Consider the following 17,545-nt stretch of genomic DNA (forward strand, 5'->3'; position numbering starts at 1 on the left):
AGTAGCCATGATCAGGTCTATTTCTACAGTGAATACCATGGAAAGGCATTCCTACTCTGTGCTGAGTAGCCATTATCAGGTCTATTTCTACAGTAAATACCATGGAAAAGCATTCCTACTCTGTGCTGAGTAGCCATGATCAGGTCTATTTCTACAGTAAATACCATGGAAAAGCATTCCTACTCTGTGCTGAGTAGCCATGATCAGGTCTATTTCTACAGTAAATACCATGGAAAAGCATTCCTACTCTGTGCTGAGTAGCCATGATCAGGTCTATTTCTACAGTGAATACCATGGAAAGGCATTCCTACTCTGTGCTGAGTAGCCATGATCAGGTCTATTTCTACAGTAAATACCATGGAAAGGCATTCCTACTCTGTGCTGAGTAGCCATGATCAGGTCTATTTCTACAGTAAATACCATGGAAAGGCATTCCTACTCTGTGCTGAGTAGCCATGATCAGGTCTATTTCTACAGTAAATACCATGGAAAGGCATTCCTACTCTGTGCTGAGTAGCCATGATCAGGTCTATTTCTACAGTAAATACCATGGAAAGGCATTCCTACTCTGTGCTGAGTAGCCATGATCAGGTCTATTTCTACAGTGAATACCATGGAAAGGCATTCCTACTCTGTGCTGAGTAGCCATGATCAGGTCTATTTCTACAGTGAATACCATGGAAAGGCATTCCTACTCTGTGCTGAGTAGCCATGATCAGGTCTATTTCTACAGTAAATACCATGGAAAAGCATTCCTACTCTGTGCTGAGTAGCCATGATCAGGTCTATTTCTACAGTAAATACCATGGAAAGGCATTCCTACTCTGTGCTGAGTAGCCATGATCAGGTCTATTTCTACAGTAAATACCATGGAAAGGCATTCCTACTCTGTGCTGAGTAGCCATGATCAGGTCTATTTCTACAGTGAATACCATGGAAAAGCATTCCTACTCTGTGCTGAGTAGCCATGATCAGGTCTATTTCTACAGTAAATACCATGGAAAGGCATTCCTACTCTGTGCTGAGTAGCCATGATCAGGTCTATTTCTACAGTGAATACCATGGAAAGGCATTCCTACTCTGTGCTGAGTAGCCATGAGCAGGTCTATTTCTACAGTAAATACCATGGAAAAGCATTCCTACTCTGTGCTGAGTAGCCATGATCAGGTCTATTTCTACAGTAAATACCATGGAAAAGCATTCCTACTCTGTGCTGAGTAGCCATGATCAGGTCTATTTCTACAGTAAATACCATGGAAAAGCATTCCTACTCTGTGCTGAGTAGCCATGATCAGGTCTATTTCTACAGTAAATACCATGGAAAGGCATTCCTACTCTGTGCTGAGTAGCCATGATCAGGTCTATTTCTACAGTGAATACCATGGAAAGGCATTCCTACTCTGTGCTGAGTAGCCATGGGCAGGTCTATTTCTACAGTAAATACCATGGAAAAGCATTCCTACTCTGTGCTGAGTAGCCATGATCAGGTCTATTTCTACAGTAAATACCATGGAAAAGCATTCCTACTCTGTGCTGAGTAGCCATGATCAGGTCTATTTCTACAGTGAATACCATGGAAAGGCATTCCTACTCTGTGCTGAGTAGCCATGATCAGGTCTATTTCTACAGTAAATACCATGGAAAAGCATTCCTACTCTGTGCTGAGTAGCCATGATCAGGTCTATTTCTACAGTAAGTACCGTGGAAAGGCATTCCTACTCTGTGCTGAGTAGCCATGATCAGGTCTATTTCTACAGTGAATACCATGGAAAGGCATTCCTACTCTGTGTGAGTAGCCATGAGCAGGTCTATTTCTACAGTAAATACCATGGAAAAGCATTCCTACTCTGTGCTGAATAGCCATGATCAGGTCTATTTCTACAGTAAATACCATGGAAAAGCATTCCTACTCTGTGCTGAGTAGCCATGATCAGGTCTATTTCTACAGTAAATACCATGGAAAAGCATTCCTACTCTGTGCTGAGTAGCCATGATCAGGTCTATTTCTACAGTGAATACCATGGAAAGGCATTCCTACTCTGTGCTGAGTAGCCATGATCAGGTCTATTTCTACAGTAAATACCATGGAAAGGCATTCCTACTCTGTGCTGAGTAGCCATGATCAGGTCTATTTCTACAGTAAATACCATGGAAAGGCATTCCTACTCTGTGCTGAGTAGCCATGATCAGGTCTATTTCTACAGTAAATACCATGGAAAGGCATTCCTACTCTGTGCTGAGTAGCCATGATCAGGTCTATTTCTACAGTAAATACCATGGAAAGGCATTCCTACTCTGTGCTGAGTAGCCATGATCAGGTCTATTTCTACAGTGAATACCATGGAAAGGCATTCCTACTCTGTGCTGAGTAGCCATGATCAGGTCTATTTCTACAGTGAATACCATGGAAAGGCATTCCTACTCTGTGCTGAGTAGCCATGATCAGGTCTATTTCTACAGTGAATACCATGGAAAGGCATTCCTACTCTGTGCTGAGTAGCCATGATCAGGTCTATTTCTACAGTAAATACCATGGAAAGGCATTCCTACTCTGTGCTGAGTAGCCATGATCAGGTCTATTTCTACAGTAAATACCATGGAAAGGCATTCCTACTCTGTGCTGAGTAGCCATGATCAGGTCTATTTCTACAGTAAATACCATGGAAAGGCATTCCTACTCTGTGCTGAGTAGCCATGATCAGGTCTATTTCTACAGTAAATACCATGGAAAAGCATTCCTACTCTGTGCTGAGTAGCCATGATCAGGTCTATTTCTACAGTAAATACCATGGAAAGGCATTCCTACTCTGTGCTGAGTAGCCATGATCAGGTCTATTTCTACAGTAAATACCATGGAAAAGCATTCCTACTCTGTGCTGAGTAGCCATGATCAGGTCTATTTCTACAGTGAATACCATGGAAAGGCATTCCTACTCTGTGCTGAGTAGCCATGAGCAGGTCTATTTCTACAGTAAATACCATGGAAAAGCATTCCTACTCTGTGCTGAATAGCCATGATCAGGTCTATTTCTACAGTAAATACCATGGAAAAGCATTCCTACTCTGTGCTGAGTAGCCATGATCAGGTCTATTTCTACAGTAAATACCATGGAAAAGCATTCCTACTCTGTGCTGAGTAGCCATGATCAGGTCTATTTCTACAGTGAATACCATGGAAAGGCATTCCTACTCTGTGCTGAGTAGCCATGATCAGGTCTATTTCTACAGTAAATACCATGGAAAGGCATTCCTACTCTGTGCTGAGTAGCCATGATCAGGTCTATTTCTACAGTAAATACCATGGAAAGGCATTCCTACTCTGTGCTGAGTAGCCATGATCAGGTCTATTTCTACAGTAAATACCATGGAAAGGCATTCCTACTCTGTGCTGAGTAGCCATGATCAGGTCTATTTCTACAGTAAATACCATGGAAAGGCATTCCTACTCTGTGCTGAGTAGCCATGATCAGGTCTATTTCTACAGTGAATACCATGGAAAGGCATTCCTACTCTGTGCTGAGTAGCCATGATCAGGTCTATTTCTACAGTGAATACCATGGAAAGGCATTCCTACTCTGTGCTGAGTAGCCATGATCAGGTCTATTTCTACAGTGAATACCATGGAAAGGCATTCCTACTCTGTGCTGAGTAGCCATGATCAGGTCTATTTCTACAGTAAATACCATGGAAAGGCATTCCTACTCTGTGCTGAGTAGCCATGATCAGGTCTATTTCTACAGTAAATACCATGGAAAGGCATTCCTACTCTGTGCTGAGTAGCCATGATCAGGTCTATTTCTACAGTAAATACCATGGAAAGGCATTCCTACTCTGTGCTGAGTAGCCATGATCAGGTCTATTTCTACAGTAAATACCATGGAAAAGCATTCCTACTCTGTGCTGAGTAGCCATGATCAGGTCTATTTCTACAGTAAATACCATGGAAAGGCATTCCTACTCTGTGCTGAGTAGCCATGATCAGGTCTATTTCTACAGTAAATACCATGGAAAGGCATTCCTACTCTGTGTGAGTAGCCATGATCAGGTCTATTTCTACAGTAAATACCATGGAAAAGCATTCCTACTCTGTGCTGAGTAGCCATGATCAGGTCTATTTCTACAGTGAATACCATGGAAAGGCGTTCCTACTCTGTGCTGAGTAGCCATGATCAGGTCTATTTCTACAGTAAATACCATGGAAAGGCATTCCTACTCTGTGCTGAGTAGCCATGATCAGGTCTATTTCTACAGTAAATACCATGGAAAGGCATTCCTACTCTGTGCTGAGTAGCCATGATCAGGTCTATTTCTACAGTAAATACCATGGAAAGGCATTCCTACTCTGTGCTGAGTAGCCATGATCAGGTCTATTTCTACAGTGAATACCATGGAAAGGCATTCCTACTCTGTGCTGAGTAGCCATGATCAGGTCTATTTCTACAGTAAATACCATGGAAAGGCATTCCTACTCTGTGCTGAGTAGCCATGATCAGGTCTATTTCTACAGTGAATTCCCTGGAAAGGCATTCCTACTCTGTGCTGAGTAGCCATGATCAGGTCTATTTCTACAGTAAATACCATGGAAAGGCATTCCTACTCTGTGCTGAGTAGCCATGATCAGGTCTATTTCTACAGTAAATACCATGGAAAGGCATTCCTACTCTGTGCTGAGTAGCCATGATCAGGTCTATTTCTACAGTAAATACCATGGAAAGGCATTCCTACTCTGTGCTGAGTAGCCATGATCAGGTCTATTTCTACAGTAAATACCATGGAAAAGCATTCCTACTCTGTGCTGAGTAGCCATGATCAGGTCTATTTCTACAGTAAATACCATGGAAAGGCATTCCTACTCTGTGCTGAGTAGCCATGATCAGGTCTATTTCTACAGTAAATACCATGGAAAGGCATTCCTACTCTGTGCTGAGTAGCCATGATCAGGTCTATTTCTACAGTGAATACCATGGAAAAGCATTCCTACTCTGTGCTGAGTAGCCATGATCAGGTCTATTTCTACAGTAAATACCATGAGGAAGTGTTTCTATCAATGCTCCAGCCTTTATACGTCACCCCCAGTACGACTCACTCACCGCGGCCCCTTGTGTTCCTCTGGCCCCCTTTAGTCCAGTCACACCATCAGGACCCTGGGAACCAAGTTTACCAGCTGTTCCCTGGAGTCCCTGTGCTCCAGCCTCACCCTTCTGACCCCTCTCTCCTGGTTCACCTTTGACCCCGGGTTGCCCATCGGGACCCTGCGAAGAGTCAGACACAATGACCATGATTACTGGGCAGATTCATCGCCATGCAAAACGACTTCCAAGTCTCACCATGGGTATAGTTACTATGTGGTTATATGGAAATGTTTATTAACTTTGACCATTACTGAAATGTTTTATTCAACATTATACAGCAGGATGTTTGCAGCGCAATCTGTTCAGACAACACCAAGCCAAGGTTGACAAATTAACAGAACATCAAGGGACACAATACAACAGGGAAGGCGCCTGTCATAGCTGACACTATTGGGCGTTGTTTGAAAGCCACTCACAGGAGACCCAGGGAATCCTACTGCACCGGTTGGACCAGGCTCCCCAGAAGCTCCCTATAACAGATGTTGGGTCAGAGGTCAGTACAGAGGTATGTGAGAACTATTAACAGTATATTGCAATTGTCTTTTTTTTACTATGGGACAATTGTACACAAGACAACTTACAGTATTTCACGTGTGTCAATAATTGTACAAAATGAATCGCAGTACTTACGGCCACTGCTCTCGCTCCTCGACGTCCAGGGGGCCCTTTAGGGCCGGCCTCTCCCTAAAACAAACAAATATAATATATTGTCTGGGTATCTGTGGTAGGCACTGAGGCCTTCATATGGATAGGTGTTCTCTGCTACAGTGTATGTTCATCTAGTCTGTCTGTCTAAGTGCTGTTGGTGACTGTATGCTGGATGCTCCTTTAGGGTCTCGGCAGGGTTACTGTTATTAAAGCACTATGTGACAACTGATGATGTAAAGAGGCCTTCGTGAATACATTAGAGTGAGTGAGTGAGTGAGTGAGTGCTTTACCTTATCACCACTGAGCCCAATGCCTCCTGTTGGTCCAACTGGACCAGGAAGTCCCTTCAAATGAAAAACAAACATGATTTCAAATATTCGACAACTTGCGGTGAACAACTTACTATGGTTGTGAAACCAATGAAACTAGAAGGTGCATCAAAAGGTGACTACACTCAACCCAGGGCCTAAAGCTGGTTATGATGACGTCACTACATTTTGACATATCATTCAACTTGAACCTAACAGAATTTTGTTATGGGTGACATTTTAAGATGTTATTTTTGCTGAAACCCTTGATGTAATCCATTTAGGTGACTCAGAAAGGTATGTGTAGACATGTATGTGTAAGGTAACTCTCACCCCGGGCCCGTCGTTTCCAGCAGTACCCTCGGTTCCTTTCTCACCAACTGAACCCTAAGGAGAGAAGAGGGGTCAGCAGAACAGGACTGCAGAATGAACCCACCCAGTTATAAACATGGAATACACCACTCTGAAGGGTGACAACTTGTAGTTCCTTCTAGTGTCTTGGACTCTGGAGGTACTTTGTGTACTTAACCAAGTTTTGGTTGATATCTTCCCCTCAAACACAGATACTTACCACATCTCCTTTAGGACCAGGAGAACCAGGGATACCCCTCTCCCCTGGCATCCCCTGCAGGCCTGCAGCTCCTATGTCCCCAACGGTTCCTTTAGTTCCAGACCCCCCCTGGGGGAAGAACACACACAGAAACAACTCTCATTCAATGTTTGTGGGAAATAACATGGATATATGAGGTCATCATTACATTGTTAATCTGCATTAGGCCTCCATCGTGGAAGAGATACCTGGTTAAATGACTGAATGAATAAAGACACAAATAAATAAATACATATTTGAAAGTGATGTGCTATAGTACTTACCTTTGGTCCCTCTGGTCCTGGCCCTCCTGAAATACCTTTGGGCCCCGGTAGTCCGTTAGTTCCCACATCACCTCTCTCTCCTGGGATGCCCCGCTCACCCTACGATACAATCATACAATCACCCACTGGTCAGCTACAAACAACTTCTTTACAGCACTGTATGTTATTAACAGGGCCTTGTGTTTTGGTTATCATATCAGATGACCTGGATTTTAAGCTTTTTCCAGAAATGAGAAATAGACCAAAAATGAAAGCAATGTCTGAGGATGGTGATGGACCATCTGACATTAAAAAAAGGGGACATTTTGATGAATAATCTTTACATAAAGACCGGGTCATGTGACAGGATTAACAAAAACACAGTTCCCTAGTTACAAACCTTATTTTACTAGTGAAGATTAGGACTGAACTCAAACAAAACCTCATTGGGAAAAAAACTGCATTTTGCCACATGATAGGTTTCCATTATGTATTAGGTAATTGTACTTCTGTATTGAAAAATATCAATATGATTATGATTTCAGTTGGAAGATGCATTTTCTCTGCAGAGGGGCAGGGTTACTTTCCCTTATTGAGGGTTGTATTCAAATGGGCATCAAATGAATAGATAAATCAGCTATGAAGACGGCTTACCCGTGGCCCTGTGAGACCAGCAGCCCCTCCCTCTCCAGCGATACCCTGGGAATGACAATACCAAACACATTTCATCAACACAACAGACAGGCTGTTTCAATCCCCTCTTCCACCTTCCTTACTGTCCAATCCCCTTCCCTGACACACTTCCTGTATGTATACTTATGCTACATTTTTATGATCTTCTACTTATTATTTTCGTATTCTTATCTTTTACTATTTCTTATTGTTGTCACATTGTCGAGAGGGAACCTGCAAGTAAGCATTTGGTTGGACTGTGTATACCATGTGTATCGTGGGCATACGACCAATCAACTTGAACTTGTTTACACAGGCAGCCTAATTTGGATCTTTTTCCACTAAAATGGTCTTTTGACCAACCAGATCATACATTTTGCCAAGAAGCAGTTTGACGTTTATGGGCCAGATCGAAAGTCAAAATTGGCGATATATTCGAGAAAAAGGTATGAAAACAAAAATGGTCTTAATTTAAGGTTAAGCAAAAGGTTAGCATTGTGGTTAAGGTTAGGTTTAAAATCTGATTTTATGACTTTGTAGCTGTGCCAGCAAGTGACTACACTGCAGAGCTGCCTCCAGAACATGAGTCATCCCAATAAATGCCAACCTGCTATCAATAATATGGTTAAAGATCAGAATTGGCCTTCCTGTGTAAATGCAGCATTAAATAACCCTGACACGTTGATGAACGTTGGATGTAATAAATGTATCACTAGTCACTTTAAACACTGCCACTTTATATCATGTTTACATACCCTACATTACTCATCTCATATGTATATACTGTACTCTATACCATCTACTGCATCTTGCCTATGCCGTTCGGCCATCGCTCATCCATATATTTATATGTACATATTCTTATTCATTCCTTTACACTTGTGTGTATAATGTAGTTGTTGTGAAATTGTTAGATTACTTGCTAGATATTACTGCATGGTCGGAACTAGAAGCACAAGCATTTCGCTACACTCGCATTAACATCTGCTAACCATGTTAATGTGACCAATATTTACATTTAGTTCATTATCTAAAGAAATCATCTATTGTTGAAATGTAACATAAATAAGCTGTAAACAAATCAACTGTAAACAGAGGTTATTGTCTGTCACAGTCGGGCGTGATGTCATACCGTACCTCAGCACCTGGTTTCCCAGACTCTCCAGGTGGACCAGCAGACCCAGGTAGACCCTGAAATACATCACACCATTATAGCTCTCATTTCCCCTTTATTGATTAGTACTATCACTAGTCTCTATCCTAGTAAATACAAGGTCAATAAATCCCATGTGAAACAGCATACCTGGAAGCCATTCATACCAGGAGGTCCTTGCTCTCCTCTCTTCCCTGCAACTCCCTAAAAGAAGTCAGGTATGGACAGGAAAACCAGCAACGGTTTAAGCTTACCATAACCCCATACAGTATTTAAAGTTTAAACTGTGTTGGTATGTATTGTTTAATTGAAACATATTAATCAGATACTTACTGCTGGACCAGCAGTGCCACCAGCGCCCATCTCTCCAGCTTTCCCATTAACCCCCTGTATGAGAAACAGTCCTCAGTGGTCAGTGTGTACGATGAGGTACTACAGCAGAGTTCTACCAGCTTACAATGGGAGAAAGCATAGAATGGAAACTGAAAATGTTTTATTTAAGCATTAAGGCCCGAGAGGGTGTGGTACATGGCCAATATACCACGGCTAAGAGCTGTTCTTAGGCACGTTGCAAGGTGGAGTGCCTGGATACAGCCCTTAGCTGTGGTACATAGGCCATATACCACAAACCCCCGAGGTGCCTTATTGCTATTATAAACTGGTTACCAACGTAATTAGAGCAGTAAAAATAAATGTTTTGTCATACCCGTGGTATACAGTCTGATACCCCACAGCTGTCAGCCAATCAGCATTCAGAGCTCAAACCACCCAGTTTATATTTGGAAATGAACCAGTTTGAGGGGCAGTTCCACCACCTACAAAATCATATTTGAACCTCTGATGAGTGTAGTGTACTTACCCTCTGTCCTGCAACACCTGGGGTCCCCACTTCTCCTGCCTTACCAGGGTCTCCCTGTGAGGACAAATTAACAATGATCCACAATCAATAACATGTCAATGTTTCCCTCTTTCTATATCATATAAGTAGCATTCCAGTGTCTCTCCTGACATTGTATGGTTCCTGGAAGACGCATTCAAACAACTACACTATTTCATTCATCATTCTACATGTGATGGGTTTAATGGAGCTGCTTCTGCTGTATATTGTGGAAAGGAACACACACACACTCACATGATCTCCACAAAGTGTGGGTTACTCACAGTAAAGCCTTTTGGTCCAACTACACCCATGGTTCCAGCTAGACCTCTGGTACCATCTGACCCTGCTGGACCTGGTCCCCCATCCTCTCCTCCTCCTCCCTGAGAGAGAGAGGGAGGGAGGGGGGAGAGAGATAGAGAGACAGAAACAGAGGTATGTTCACATTTGGCCTGTCTATAGATAAAAACATGTATTACACACTCCCCTGCGTATTTAATATGTTTCTGAACACTTCTACATTAATGTGGATGATGCCATGATTACGGATAATCATGAATGAATCATGAATAATGATGAGTGAGAAATCCCTCCCCCCCCCCCCCCCCAAAATGCTACACTATTGTAATGAGGAGAGGTTAGGATGTTTTGGGGCCTGATCTTTGTGCATCTGAAACTTTCTTACTCATCATTCATTCAGGATTATCCATAATCATGGTAGCATCCACATTAAGTGTTCAGAAACATTATATTCTTATTTACAGTAAAGGTGACTCCAAAATGATATAATACATTATTTACCATTCATTTCTATTGGGCATAACATCATCTGAAACACAACCAAAACAAACTGTAAATGCATCCAACAAGACTGTAGCGTCTGGGATCGGTACATCCAAACATCACACCTGCAGGACAGGCACAGGATGGCAACAACAACTGCCCGAGTTACACCAGGAATGCACAATCCCTCCATCAGTGCTCAGACTGTCCGCAATAAGCTGAGAGAGGCTGGACTGAGGGCGTGTAGGCCTGTTGTAAGGCAGGTCCTCACCAGACATCACCGGCAACAGCGTCGCCTATGGGCACAAACCCACCGTCCTTGGACCAGACAGGACTGGCAAAAAGTGCTCTTCACTGATGAGTCGCGGTTTTGTCTCATCAGGGTGATGATCGGATCAATTTGGAAGTGGAGGGTCCGTTATGGTCTGGGGCGGCGTGTCACAGCATCATCGGAATGAGCTTGTTGTCATTGCAGGCAATCTCAACGCTGCGCGTTACAGGGCAGACATCCTCCTCCCTCATGTGGTACCCTTCCTGCAGGCTCATCCTCCAACATGACAATGCCACCAGCCTTACTGCTCATTCTGTGCGTGATTTCCTGAAAAACAGGAATGTCAGTGTTCTGCCATGGCCAGCGAAGAGCCCGGATCTCAATCCCATTGAGCACCTGTTGGATCGGACGGTGAGGGCTAGGGCCATTCCCCCCAGAAATATCCGGGAACTTGCAGGTGCCTTGGTGGAAGAGTGGGGTAACATCTCACAGCAAGAACTGGCAAATCTGATGCAGTCCATGAGGAGGAGATGCACTGCAGTACTTAATGCAGCTGGTGGCCACACCAGATACTGACTGTTACCTCCGCACCAATGTGTCGGAGGAAACACTGTGCACCTGGCAACCTTGGTTAGTGTGTACTGCGCCCGGCCCGCCACAGGAGTCGCTGGTGCGCGATGAGACAAGGATATCCCTACCGGCCAAGCCCTCCCTAACCCAGACGACGCTAGGACAATTGTACGTCGCCCCACAGACCTCCCGGTCGCGGCCAGTTACGACAGAGCCTCTGGTGGCACAGCTGGCTCTGCAGTACAGCGCCCTTAACCACTGCGCCACCTGGGAGGCCCTGACTGTTACTTTTGATGTTGACCCCCCCTTTGTTCAGGGACACATTATTCAATTTCTGTTAGTCACATGTCTGTGGAACTTGTTCAGTTTGTCTCAGTTGTTGAATCTTGTTATGTTCATACAAATATTTACACATGTTAATTTTGCTGAAAATAAATGCAATTTACAGTGAGGGGAAGTTTTTTTTTTTTGCTGAGTTTATATATATATATATATATATATATATATATATATATATATAGGTAGGTAGGTAGGGGAGTATATATATATGTATTTCCTGACTCATATCCACACACCATTGGTCCTTGGTGTCCCTCAGGACCCTGGGAGCCGAGAAGACCTGACAGACCCTGAGGAAAGAAAAGGGAGGATTTTAATAAAACATTTCATCTAGGATTAACATAAGCATGATGATCACCAAAAAGGAATATTCTTCTGTGATACAGAATGCTGACGAGAGGTAGAGGTATGTTATCTCACCCGTGCCCCTGGAAGACCTGGCTCTCCAGTGCGTCCAGGGTCACCATCGGCACCTTTGGCACCAGATGATCCACCCAGTCCTCGCTCACCTTGGGCACCCTGATCACAGTGTGGCATTTGATTGGCATAATATTATTATTCAATGACTTATACCTGCTGACTTATACTATAGATTCAAAGATAAATCAACCTACCTTTTGACCAGGTAACCCATCCTGACCAGGAAAACCTCTACTGCCAGGAGCACCCTGGAAATTACAAATTGTTTTTAACAGAATTTGCTAAAAGGTTTAGATTTTAATAAACTAATTTAGCTGTTTGCTGTTATTGAATGTACTGAGGAAAGACAGAGAGAGAAAGAGAGAAAGAGAGAAAGACAAGAGGCAGAGACAGACAAAGTTCTTGTAGTCAGTGAAAGAGCTGATTTACTCTCTCTCCATTGGGTCCAGCGGCTCCTGAAGTCCCAGCGTCACCCCGTCCTCCCCTCCTCCCCTCCTCTCCCATGGGACCCAGCGCTCCATGATCACCAGGTGCACCCTACAATGAAGTCATAATCAAACAAGATGGCTGCCACATCATACATTAGTGTTTGTTATATTTTACTGTATGGCCTTTTAAGAGCACCATGAAATGAATTGAATATATTGTTGTTGCACTCAACTTTGGGTGTGGATAAACTTACTTGTCCCTAGGAGCATCAAACTGCTCAACATGCACTAAGCACTTTAAAGCTGGCCTAGAAGAGCCCATTGGAAAATGTTGCTACCCTTGATGTTGTCTAACTCATTGCTCGATAATGCAAGAGACATCTGTCAAAGGCCAAATAAATGAACTGAACATGCTGAACTTTGGAGGAAGGCTCAGATAGACATGCACTACATTCAGAAAGAAACCAGTGCCAGCATAACCTGCCCTTCAACATAACCTGCCCTTCAACATAACCTGCCCTTCAACATAACCTGCCCTTCAACATAACCTGCCCTTCAACATAACCTGCCCTTCAACATAACCTGCCCTTCAACATAACCTGCCCTTCAACATAACCTGCCCTTCAACATAACCTGCCCTTCAACATAACCTGCCCTTCAACATAACCTGCCCTTCAACATAACCTGCCCTTCAACATAACCTGCCCTTCAACATAACTTGCCCTTCAACATAACCTGCCCTTCAACATAACCTGCCCTTCAACATAACCTGCCCTTCAACATAACCTGCCCTTCAACATAACCTGCCTTTCAACATAACCTGCCTTTCAACATAACCTGCCCTTCAACATAACCTGCCCTTCAACATAACCTGCCCTTCAACATAACCTGCCCTTCAACATAACCTGCCCTTCAACATAACCTGCCCTTCAACATAACCTGCCCTTCAACATAACCTGCCCTTCAACATAACCTGCCCTTCAACATAACCTGCCCTTCAACATAACCTGCCCTTCAACATAACCTGCCCTTCAACATAACCTGCCCTTCAACATAACCTGCCCTTCAACATAACCTGCCCTTCAACATAACCTGCCTTTCAACATAACCTGCCCTTCAACATAACCTGCCTTTCAACATAACCTGCCCTTCAACATAACCTGCCTTTCAACATAACCTGCCCTTCAACATAACCTGCCTTTCAACAAATGCATGTGGTTGCTACTGTACATGATTAAACAATGGAATTAGAGAGACATTCATTATGATGGGTTGTATATCTTACAGATTCTCCTTTGAATCCAGCCTCTCCTTTGAATCCGGGAATGCCTAAATCACCCTTGTGAGAAGAGAAGAATATGATGAATAGATGTTTCTACCGACAATGTACGATCTCAAGTTTTTAGAAGTAGCTTTTCCTGACGGCGATATGAACATGCAGCCATATGATGGCATTTTAACTGGAGCATGGAAACCAGCAGTAGTTCCTATGACCTTTGTAACAGATAGGGGACCTGACAACCATTCTTGATCCAAACAATGAAATGAGTGGTCAAAATTAAACAACAAATCTCCTACCAGTTGGCCCTTAGGCCCGGGCAGTCCAGTGGTTCCCTGTGGTCCGGGGGGCCCCGCGGGGCCAAGCAGTCCAGTCAGACCCTGGACACCTGGAGCTCCCTGGGGTAGAAAACACATCATTATACCTAAACCTGTGTTCTGTCTCTGTGACTCTGTGCCAGGGCCCATTCTAACAGGACAGACTGTAGTGTACTGTCTCTGTGACTCTGTACCAGGGCCCATTCTAACAGGACAGACTGCAGTCTACTGTCTCTCTGACTCTGTACCAGGGCCTATTCTAACAGGACAGACTGCAGTCTACTGTCTCTGTGACTCTGTACCAGGGCCAATTCTAACAGGACAGACTGTAGTCTACTGTCTCTGTGACTCTGTACCAGGGCCTATTCTAACAGGACAGACTGCAGTCTACTGTCTCTCTGACTCTGTGCCAGGGCCCATTCTAACAGGACAAGCTGTAGTCTACTGTCCAGACAGCATACGGGGGCCAACACTCTATTACATACTTTCAAGGATTTTACATAATGAGTAATACATAATCAGATATTAATATTTGGAATATTGGAAGGTGAGAAATACATTAGATTGAAGGGAGAAGAAGGGAGTAGCTGAACAAGGAGATGAACAAGGAGAGGAACAAGGAGAGGAACAAGGAGAGATGAAATGGAGGAAGTTATACATACGGATGGTCCTTTGGTTCCAGCAGCACCCTCTGTTCCTGTTGGACCCTACAGAAATCAACATGTTTTTTTTTAAGTCATTTATTTCAACTTAATTTAACTCGACAAGTCAGTTAAGCATAAAATACTTTAACATTTACAGTCATTTGTCATGTCATTGGAATTTACAATGGAATTTTCTTTCAATGGACGTTCCAATCAGAAAGCAGATTCGGCTACATTTTCAGTGAATCAGTCTACACCCTGAAGTGGTGAGTTGTTGATAGTACAGATGTCGTAGGTGTAGAAATTATTAGCATCATGAATTAGCCAAACACCTGAATTCCCGTAGCTCCAGCCAATCCCACGCGTCCGGCCTCCCCTCTTGGTCCTTGCTGGCCCCCTGTCCCTCGTGCTCCTGGGGGCCCTGGTTGCCCCTGGAGACAACAGTGTCACAGTCAGAGTGTGTTTACGTGCACTCTAATCAACCGTTGTTGAACAGATTCATAGCTCATAATGAATAAAACACCCTCGTAAAAACACCCTCATATAAACATCTTTATCGGAATAGAGTAATCCGAATGGGCCTGTTTAGAATGAAATGTAATTCTGAGGGGGAAGGACTGGGTTATACGTTTGAGTAACCAATATTTAGTACATGGCTGGTGTGAAGAAGAGGACTGTGCTCCATCAAAGTATATTAAAGAATGAACGGTACTCACCTTTATACCTGGACTACCTGGGAATCCTAGAGCTCCAGTGATCCCCATAGGACCCTAGAATCACATCACATCCAGGATGGTTGGTTGGTACAGTAGGCTGCGTGTCATTCACACCTGGTGCTGTATCCAAAATGGCCCCTTATTCCCTTCACTATATAGAAACTATATAGGAAATAGGGAGCCATTTTGGACACATCTGGTGTTGGTTAGTACTGGAAACATCGCTTTTTCCCAGTTGACATCACTGCTGATTTGTAAATGTATAACACTTTTATACTGGCTTTCAGGAAAATAATTTGTTATATTGCATTTGTAATACTGATTTGTGTATGATAATCATTTGATATGAAGGGTGATGTTTTGTTGGATGTTAGAGGTCCTACCTGTGGTCCTGCTTTCCCAATATGTCCAGATTCACCACGTTTCCCCTGTATGGAGAGAGATGCACAACTGAAAGAAGATTTGACAAATTCACCTCTATCATCTCATCATCAATGCACATCACCATAGGAGGACAGTGGCAGCATAGGCTGTCATTGTAAGCCAGGATGTCATTGTAAATAATAATTTCTTCTTAATTGACTCGCCTGGATAAATAAAAAATAAAAACAAAGGCTACAACATGTGTCACTGAGAAGCCAAATCAAAACATTTTGAACCTACATATAAACCAATGATGCCTCATGCCACATGTTGAATAAGAACTGACCTCAGATCAATTTAATTCAGGTGGGAAATCAATGGATTGAAGAGATGGAGCTGTGTAATGTAGAGTTATAGGTCAGAGGTCAGAGGTAGTCATATCTCTCTTACCACAGGTCCAGTTGGCCCACTCCTTCCTCTCTCCCCTTGCATTCCTGCTGGACCCTAAAATATACAGTATCATGTTTGACATAATATTATACTCTTCACTAACAGACTGGACACATATCAGCGTATTTACAGCTATTGGTGTGTGTGAGTAACAGGTATTACGATCATATAATAATTTATTAGCAATTAACTCATTGATTATGACCTACCGCAGGACCAGGGGGCCCCATTCCACCTGGAGTACCTGATGGGCCCTGTAAAATAACACAGAGAGAGAGAGTCACGATATGTGCAGCAATTTCAAACAGAAACAGATCATTTTTAGATAGTAACCTTGCGAAGCAGCACAAATATAAAGATATGCATGATGGGGAGTTTACCTTTGACCCAGCAGCACCAGATTGACCTCTCGCCCCTAGAAGACCTGCATGACCCTGTTGATGAGACATTAGCTCATTAGTTCTGATCAGGTCTGTTCTAGGCTCTAACGAATCTCACAGAAGTTCGTAACAGCACAGTGCCAAGTTACCTATTTAAAAAAATGTACATGCAGCCATGTTTCAAACTACAGTACATAGATATGAGCATTGTGATCATCCATGTGCTGCTGCTAACCTTAAGGCCTTTCAGTCCAGGGTGACCTGGCAGTCCTGGGAAACCTCTGGCACCCTGGAAATCACCACATTTAATCACTGTTTTACTTTCACATTTATAAGTACATACAGTGGCCCCATTAAAACAACAGTCTATTCTAATTGTGGACTATTGTTCATTGGTTTTACTCACAAAATGAAGACTATTCAAGTTTAGGCTGAAGGCAATGGTACCTGCTTTCTTAACTAAGTACAGTTGGATGGGAGTGGATGGGAAAATAAAGCACATCCATCTACAGTCTTACAACTCACTCTAATCATATGGAATTGTTGTAAGTGGTATAATTAAACTCTTGAAATGTCTATCATAAAATAAGTGTGTAATTAATTGTGTTTTTGCAAATGCCTTTGCCTTTCAACACTCATTTGATCTGCAGTGACTGAGAAAGATATTTCATGCAGATAATTAGTTGTTTGAAGGCTGACAGATAGTTGGTTTCAGTTGAAAGACAGTTTGTTACTTACGGCAGATCCAGCGGCTCCTTTATCTCCATCTATTCCGGTTGGGCCAGATTCTCCCTGTGAAGGGAAAACATCACGTTCACATAGCATTCTCAGCTGCTAGAAGACATTACAGTACAGGTAGGTAACAAATAGTTGTAATTTTCACTCTCTCAGATATGGACAAACAGCATTTCCCTTACAAAAAAAAATTGCGGTTTTGAAACTG

At 43.0% G+C, this 17,545-nt stretch overlaps 1 protein-coding gene across 1 annotated transcript in view; it reads right to left on the reverse strand.

Annotated features, from left to right (window-relative positions):
• The window catches only part of LOC110527301 (collagen alpha-2(V) chain), a 42,700-nt gene that overhangs the window by 11,737 nt on the left and 13,418 nt on the right, over positions 1-17,545 (reverse strand). The window contains exons 13-40 of the mRNA XM_036984394.1: positions 17,341-17,436; positions 16,838-16,891; positions 16,603-16,656; positions 16,432-16,476; positions 16,223-16,276; positions 15,793-15,837; positions 15,410-15,463; positions 15,026-15,124; positions 14,712-14,756; positions 14,032-14,130; positions 13,739-13,792; positions 12,455-12,562; positions 12,220-12,273; positions 12,026-12,124; positions 11,842-11,895; positions 9,927-10,025; positions 9,625-9,678; positions 9,099-9,152; positions 8,916-8,969; positions 8,750-8,803; positions 7,595-7,639; positions 6,962-7,060; positions 6,660-6,767; positions 6,422-6,475; positions 6,071-6,124; positions 5,763-5,816; positions 5,549-5,602; positions 5,091-5,252 (exon numbers count right to left, since the gene is read on the reverse strand). Coding sequence (XP_036840289.1) covers positions 5,091-5,252; positions 5,549-5,602; positions 5,763-5,816; positions 6,071-6,124; positions 6,422-6,475; positions 6,660-6,767; positions 6,962-7,060; positions 7,595-7,639; positions 8,750-8,803; positions 8,916-8,969; positions 9,099-9,152; positions 9,625-9,678; positions 9,927-10,025; positions 11,842-11,895; positions 12,026-12,124; positions 12,220-12,273; positions 12,455-12,562; positions 13,739-13,792; positions 14,032-14,130; positions 14,712-14,756; positions 15,026-15,124; positions 15,410-15,463; positions 15,793-15,837; positions 16,223-16,276; positions 16,432-16,476; positions 16,603-16,656; positions 16,838-16,891; positions 17,341-17,436 — 1,959 coding nt within the window. The remainder of the gene's footprint in view (positions 1-5,090; positions 5,253-5,548; positions 5,603-5,762; positions 5,817-6,070; positions 6,125-6,421; positions 6,476-6,659; positions 6,768-6,961; positions 7,061-7,594; positions 7,640-8,749; positions 8,804-8,915; positions 8,970-9,098; positions 9,153-9,624; positions 9,679-9,926; positions 10,026-11,841; positions 11,896-12,025; positions 12,125-12,219; positions 12,274-12,454; positions 12,563-13,738; positions 13,793-14,031; positions 14,131-14,711; positions 14,757-15,025; positions 15,125-15,409; positions 15,464-15,792; positions 15,838-16,222; positions 16,277-16,431; positions 16,477-16,602; positions 16,657-16,837; positions 16,892-17,340; positions 17,437-17,545) is intronic.

Source organism: Oncorhynchus mykiss, chromosome 7 (genome assembly GCF_013265735.2).
Source record: "Oncorhynchus mykiss isolate Arlee chromosome 7, USDA_OmykA_1.1, whole genome shotgun sequence".
Taxonomy (NCBI): Eukaryota; Metazoa; Chordata; class Actinopteri; order Salmoniformes; family Salmonidae; genus Oncorhynchus; species Oncorhynchus mykiss.